The 7,666-nt window shown below is 47.5% G+C and overlaps 1 protein-coding gene across 1 annotated transcript; it reads right to left on the bottom strand.

Annotated features, from left to right (window-relative positions):
• Positions 1-4,983: 4,983 nt before the first annotated feature.
• On the bottom strand, positions 4,984-5,992 carry PHACADRAFT_202086 (uncharacterized protein; the record flags this gene model as incomplete). Its single annotated transcript, XM_007402342.1, has 4 exons — positions 4,984-5,301; positions 5,358-5,427; positions 5,477-5,736; positions 5,789-5,992. The coding sequence occupies 4 exons, from the start codon at positions 5,990-5,992 to the stop codon at positions 4,984-4,986; spliced, it is 852 nt and encodes a 283-aa protein (XP_007402404.1).
• Between the last annotated feature and the right edge of the window lie 1,674 nt (positions 5,993-7,666).

The raw sequence follows: 7,666 nt of genomic DNA on the forward strand, positions 1-7,666 counted from the left end.
TCGCATGAATGCGACGACTCTTCCAGCATCATGGTCCTTCTTGCTATCAATGATCCTCAATGACTCGCGCCGCGACTTGATTTCCACGGCCTCGTCGTTGATTGCCTCCCACGATCTGTGCCATGTAAGCATCCACGACCAATACCACCAGCACTAGACTCACGAGAGCATTTCGTTGGCCGCCGTTTCCAGCTCAGGTGATATATTAGGTCCGCTGAGTTTTGTGTACTTGTTCACCGTCTTGGTTAGCTCTTCGATGGCGTTAGTTAACTCGACTTTGACATTCGTGCGCGAGTTCTGGCTTGAACATGAGAATCATCACTTATGAGACGGTACAGGGCACATACCCGGACTGTCAGCAACTAACAATCCAACTGGACTGAGCTACGACAGTGCTGAGGAGACAGACGAGAGGAAAGTGAGTGAGGAAAGACCAGCTCGAGTCTGGCTTATTATTGAGCAGTACGAGCTCCTTATATACATGTCAGACTCAATATCTAGATTATCCTATGAATATACAGAGGTGGATAGAAAGTAAAAGAATACTGTGGAATCCGGGAGAACCATCTGGACTATGTAATATTCATGACATTACCCCCCCGTCTAGAATCGTGTCCTCACGATTATTTTCCAGTAGAACCAAAACTCTTTTTACCACGCTGAGTTTCTGACAAACTGGAAACCTCCTCGATATTGCATGACGCAATGCGTTCCATGATGACTTGCGCAATTCGATCACCGACGTGTACCTGGAAAGGTTGATTGGTGGTATTGATCATCACCACGCGTACTTCTCCGGTATAATCTCGGTCTACGACCCCAGCGCCAATGTCTATCCCTTTGACTGCTAATCCACTCCGTGGCGCAATTCGCGCATAGGTCCCGTAAGGGGCATGCATTGCTATGCCGGTACTAACAATCTTGCGATCTCGTGCCGGTATTTTAACGCTCTCGGCTGCATAGAGATCGAGGCCAGCAGCTTCTTCGGATCCTTATTTCGGAAGAATCCCGCCCATTCTTTGTACCAAAAGAGTGGTATCACGCGTGAGTATGTGAACAGGTCGTGTTAATAGGGGGGGATTCGAATTGTCATAGGCGCGGGTTGATCGGGATGTCTTGCATGGAACTCCTGAAGGAGTTCTTGACAATTGGTCAAGTTCGCTCGTGATTCCCAGGAACGGCGATCACCGTGGGGGCTATTCTTCCAGAGAACCTGGTACTCAAGATTCCCATTCTGATCATGGCGGGAGTCAAGGATATCTTCGACTTCCCATTCCTCCTCGCCATTTACGAGGTCAGGGACTATCGGTTCGCGTCGCTGCGAGGGATATACAGGTTCTTTGAAAGGACTAAGGAGACTCTCGTTGAACACGGGGTGTTGTTTCCATTGACAGGGAAGTTTCAATTCGTAAGCAGAGGCGCCGACTTTGCGTTTGACCTTGAAAGGTCCGTATCACTTATCGTCAAGCTTTTTCATTGGTCTGTCGGTTCAAATGTTTACTCACTCTAGCCAAATTTTATCCCCAACCTTGTACTCTGGTCCGTCCTTCCTTTTCCTATCGTAGAATCATTTCATAGATTCCTGTGCTAATCCTATAGCCGCACTGGTATCTTCGCGTACTTGACTCATTCAATCAACAAACTGTTGGACGTTTTCGTTTAGTCCTTCTCGTACCGGTTGAGTTCCTTCGTAAGGGTGGTACCCTTTATTGACAAAGAAGGGGGTATATCCGGTGGATGAGTGAACCTTGTTGTTGTACGAAAATGCTGCGAGGGGCAGCCATTCGGCCCAATCGGCCTGTCGGTAATTGATGAATAGTCGAAGGTATTGCTCTATCTCGCGATTGATGCATTCCGTTTGTCCTTCTGTCTGGGGGTGATACGCGGTTGACGGGTTGGCTTCGATTCTGAGAGATCAATATAATTCGGAGATGAACTGATTCTTGAATTCAGTTCCTCTGTCGCTAATGACCTTTCGGGGTAATCCGTGATGTGCGATTACGTTATCTCAAAGTGCCTTTGCCCATCCTTCAGCGTTAAGCTCAATAGTGCTGGGTATCGCGATTATCTGCTTAGAGTACATGCAGACTATTACGAGAATGGCATTGTACCCAAACAAATCGGGTAATACGCCTATCTTGTCCACGGAGATTACTTCCCAGGGTCGTGAAGGAATTTTGTTCGGAAATAGAAGTCCGGTAGGTCGTGTTGTGTGAACCTTGGTTTTCTGGCACTTCTCGCATCCAGCCACGTATTTCCAAATGTCTTCTCAAATTCTAGGCCACCAATAGTTGCGTGTGACCATTTCGTGTGTTTTGTATTGACCGGAGTGTCCGGCCAACAGAGTATCATGGTGATGGGCGATGATCTGCTCACGGAGTTTCCTATTTACTGGTACGTAAATACAGTTCTTCCACGTCATGAGTCCAGTACTATCTTTGCTCCAGTCTTTGTCCTTGTTCTGTAGAGCTACGGTAACTAGCGAATCTTGGTTCTTTTTGTATTTTTTAATTTCCACAACCCAGTCCTGGTTGATTCCTTCTAAACTAAATATAGTACTATGAACTAAAGCACGAAAATGTTCTGGTTTTAATAGTACGATATCAGAATTGTCTTCTTTCCCTGCATTGTGTCGCTTTTGTCGGGACAGTCCGTCCACCTTGCCATTAGTTTTCCCGGGTTTGTGATGCAGCGAGTATCGATATTCGGCCAATTCCATTACCCATCGGATCTGACGCCGATTGAGTTTCTGCGGCTTTCGGAAGTATTCTAGGTTCTTGTGATCCGTCCATATTTCAAACGGATGTATGGCGCCCATGAGGTACTAACGCCATTCATCAAGACTAGTCATGATTGCGAGAAGTTCCTTATCGTAAATCTCGTAATTTCTTTTGGCAGCTGTCATGGCTTTGGACAGATAAGCGACGGGCTTCCATTTGTCGTCTTGTTTCTGGGCTAACTCTGATCCTATGGCAAAGTCCGACGCATCACATTCCACTTGGTAGAGGTCGTTGTCATTGGGTATGGCCAGCACTGGTGCTGTGCATAGAGCATTCTTTAGACTTGTGAATGCTACTTCTTGTTCTACGGTCCATTCAAAGGTAGCGTTGCCCATTAGTGAACTGAGCGGCTTTGCTATTTTGCCGTAGTCTCGGATGAACCTTTGGTAGAAGTTGGTAAAACTGAGAAATGCTTGAATGTCGCGTTTGCATTTGGGTCTTGGCCAGTTGACTACTCCTTCTATTTTGACTGGGTCCATGCGTACAACCTCCTTTCCTACTATCATGCCAAGATATTCTATTTCTGACTTCTCGAACTTGCACTTTTCTGGTTCCAGATAAAGTTTGTGTTCTCTTAAGATCTGAAGAACTTGCCGCGTGATCCGACGGTGTTCTTTTAAATCTTGAGTGAAGATCATGATATCGTCTAGATAGACTACCACGTGTCCTTGACTGATGAGATCTCGGAATATATCATTCATCATGGTTTGGAATGTAGCCGGGGAATTGGTAAGGCCAAAAAACATGACGAGTGGTTCAAATAGTCCTCGATTCGTTAGGAACACTGCCTTCTCTTTGTCTCCTTCTTTGATGCGGATGTTGTTGTATCCCCATCGGACGTCTAGTTTCGTAAAATACCGCGCCTGCTTCAGCTTGTCCACTAGTTCTTGTATCAAGAGAAGTAGGTAGCGGTTTTTAATCGTAAGCTCATTCAGCTTTCGATAGTCTTGTACGGATCGAAGTCGTCCATCTTTTTTCTTGACAAAGAAGAATGGAGAAGCCCACAGGGATTTTGATGGTTGGATTCTTCCGGTTCGGAGGTTCTCTTCTATGAGCTCATCAAGTTCTTTTTGTTCATTTACAGAAATCGGGTAAACTTTGCAGCTGATCGGTTGCGCGCCTGGTGTAAGTTCTATCGCGTGGTCCCAGGGTCGTTTTTGGAGTAAGGAATCAAAGTCTTCTTTGCTAAACACATCGGAGTAGTCGCGATAGTGACTTGGGACAGTGTTCTCAAACGTCTTAGCCTCGTGTTTTAGACTTTCCTTAATGGCTAGATCAGTGGCCGTAGTGCGAATACGCGCTGTTCCCGTAGCAAAGTAGGTTTCGTGGTCTAGAATAAAGATTCTATCCCCTTCTTCTAGGCGAGCCTCCGGATCACTGGGTTCTTCGTGGTCGGAATCAATATCAATTAACCAGGCGGTGTATTTGCAGGTAACCGGACACCGATCAAACTTTATGATTCGTTCCTGCCAATCGATAGATGGATTATGAATCTGGAGCCACTCATATCTGAGGAAGATCGGTATCTTTCCTAGGTTGGTAACGGCAAAAGGGAGCCGTTCAACATGATTCTGAATTTCTACCCTTAGCTCAACAAAGTCGGTAATAGCGCCGCCAGCATTATGTGTACCGTCTGCGTTGTAGACAGGAATTGGTGATGGCAGTTTCTTTGTAGCGATGTTGTTATCGCGGACAAACTGCGCATCAATAGATGATTCAGTGCATCCTGTGTCTAATGGCGCCTTGACTGATAGGCGTTGTTGCGTGTCCAGGGTAGTAACTACTATTGGGACGTCCATCTGAGTCCCTTTCCTTCCTCAAATAAACCGAGGCTGCTTTCTTAGTTCGTTCAAGAAGTCTATTGCTTTTTCTTCTTTCATCTGCTTGATTTGGCTCATGCAGGCTTCTGAGGCGTCAACACTCTTCTTTGAGTGTATCCATTCAGTCAACAATCTAAGCGCTGCGGCTTCTTTGTTGATTATCCACTGGTGGATCCAAGCCGCCGTCCAAGGAGTGTGGCGTTGCCACTGTGTAGATTCAGTCTGTGATTCTGGAGTAGAAAATAATTTTTTATTGGGGGGAATTAAGCAAGAGGGTTGAACCTCTCCGCGCCGCTCTGCGGACGCCCCTTTCTTTTGTATGTACATGGGAACTCCAAACCAAGAACACAGATAGTTCGTGAAATTCTTTTCGGTCAACTCGGCTATGCACCCGGCTGACCGCTTGCAAAACCCTTCATGGCCGTGCGAATTTCTTTGCGAATTGCCGTTTTCCAGTCGAATAGTTCTGCCGTCGCGGCAGGAGCTTCTTGGAGCGATGCGAGAGGTGTGAACACGTTGGTAGTGGGAACTACCGGGGTCTCTGCGGCTTGTACTTGTTGAGCTTGTTGCTGATTGGGGCAATTGCGCGAGAGATGTCCCTTTTCTCTGCATCGGAAGCAAAGACCCAAGCGTCGTGCCTGATCTAGCTCCATTGGCTGTCCTCTGCCGCCAAATGTGACACCTGTCCCATCGCGACGTGTCTGAACCGGGGCGCTTGCAGTGGGCGTGGCTACATTAGCCTGTGCTTGTGGCGTACTTTGTGCCTGCTACTGCCGAGGTTGAAATTGTCCTTGCCGCTGGGACTGTGGGTTTCGCCGACGGTACTGCTGCTGATTCAGGTCAATGCGTGCGACCCGTTGTTTGTAGAGTGCGTACGTAGCGGGAAGTTCTTCTGATGAATTGTAAAGAAGCCGAATGATGTCGGCCCGGAGTGCTTTTTCTAGAAGCGATTTCAACTTCTGGAAATGTGCCTCAAAGTCGTGAATGTTCGCCTGGAAGGCGCATAATTCAAACTTCAAGAAGAACTCCTGCATGGATAGCACTCCCATTTGCATTGCTTGCAGCCTATCGTACGCTTCAGCTTGCTCGTCGATTAGGAAATGTTTATTCAAATCTGTCCATAGTTCATTCGTCGTCTGGATCACCGTGTCTCCATCGGTGTCGTATTTTTTTCATGTATGTGGCGACGTATTCGCCAGCATGGCCTCCTTTCATGTAGGGCAAGATCATTAAGACCCTGTCAAATTGCTCGGGTAGCCGCTTCCTTTGCGTAACTACGTAGAGTTTCATCTGTGTCTTCCAAGCGATGTACTTGGACTTCATGCCATCGAAGGCATCGGGCTTCATCACGCTTCCATTTATGAGCGCGGCATTGTCTTGGTTCTCGGCCATCGCGCCGGGATCAGATGGAGGCGAGGGTGGAGTGGGAGAACGACGGAAAGGTGAGTTCAAAGCTTTGGAATCTTCTACTGCTTCTTCCACGGGGTCTGGTGGACCCTCTGGTGGTGCTTCGGATTCTCCGAGGGCGATTGAGTGAAGATGGTCAGTGACTGATTCGAGAGTGTCTCGTCTGGTTCTGGATTCTGAACCAGATGCTATGGGTTGCGGGACTGCGAGGGATTCTGAAGGTGCTCCTGTGGGAACTCTCGGTAGTAGTTCTCCGCGTAGTCCTTCCCTACACCGAGGACAACGATTGCTATTATCCGGAGAGTGCGGACACGGCTGTTGCACGCAGTACCGTACATTATTGCCGCGTATGTAGATAGATCTCCTCTCTAGTTCTCGATGTGTATGTCCTCTACATTCGCAAGAGGGCGTGGTCATATGGTGTTGGGTCCATGGAGCTGGTTGCAGCAAGCCCTGGGACTAATCGTGTTGTAACAACCAGATCAGGGGTAGAATTTGCCAAAGATGGAAATTTCCGAACAAGAACCGAAACACTAATTGTAATACAGTTCTAGAGATACTGTAGCAGCCCAAAGAGCAATTGTGTCTCTTCGGTCCGATGCCCTCAAAGGGATCGTCGATCTAACTGCTATCACTTTTCCGACGCCCGGTCGCAACCGGTTGCCACGTCGTACTCAGGAATATCCGCTTGCGCTGCGCAAAGCGTTTAACACCACCTATGGTAGGGCAGTGTACGATTCCAATTGGACGGAGCTCTGTCTAGCCGCCTAAGGGCTAGTGATTACAGAGGTGACTTCGGGGATGTGGTATGGTAAAAGTTGTGCAAATGCACGGAAAAAGGTTCCAGGGGTCCGGGTCTTGATGCGGTAGAGTTCGGTAGGGTTAAGATTTAGGGTGAGAGTTGGATGTGTGTATAGGGTGGATCGTCGTGTGGAGATGGGTGATGGTTGATGTAGGAGTGACGAGGATCGTTGTAGGGCAGTTGGTGGAGACTCGAGCTAATGTCAGCAACTAACAATCCAACTGGACTGAGCTACGACAGTGCTGAGGAGACAGACGAGAGGAAAGTGAGTGAGGAAAGACCAGCTCGAGTCTGGCTTGTTATTGAGCAGTACGAGCTCCTTATATACATGTCAGACTCAATATCTAGATTACCCTACGAATATACGGAGATGGATAGAAACATCAGGAAACACCCTAAGCGCCGTACATTGTGACCTTGATCGTAAGTGGGCGTAGCGTTTGTACTTGTAACACTGAGTGTCGTCACCTTCCGTACTATTGTGTACTTCCTGTATCTTCAACTTGCTACAACACGCTGTGAATATATCAGGGATCAGAGATATTATACAGGTATTGGGCGATCACAGGGATGGAATCCATGGCGCTTATGTACCAGTATGCCTACTTGTGCATGTCGCGCACCGCCCGTTCAAGCTGTTCGTAGGCTTTCGTCTATTCAGGATATTTTTGTGTTCACAACTTGAACAAGTGACCATTATGGACAACGGCACTGATATTCTCTTTATCAACTATTCCTTGTACAGCTGCGCCTTCCTCGCCAGCCACCGGTCCAAGAGTAGTCGAAATAAACAAGTCCGAGTGCCGCAGATATGGGTTTACATAAAATCGAGGACAGAGCTCAAGAATATTAACAGG

This window comes from Phanerochaete carnosa (genome assembly GCF_000300595.1).
Source record: "Phanerochaete carnosa HHB-10118-sp unplaced genomic scaffold PHACAscaffold_112, whole genome shotgun sequence".
Classification (NCBI taxonomy): Eukaryota; Fungi; Basidiomycota; class Agaricomycetes; order Polyporales; family Phanerochaetaceae; genus Phanerochaete; species Phanerochaete carnosa.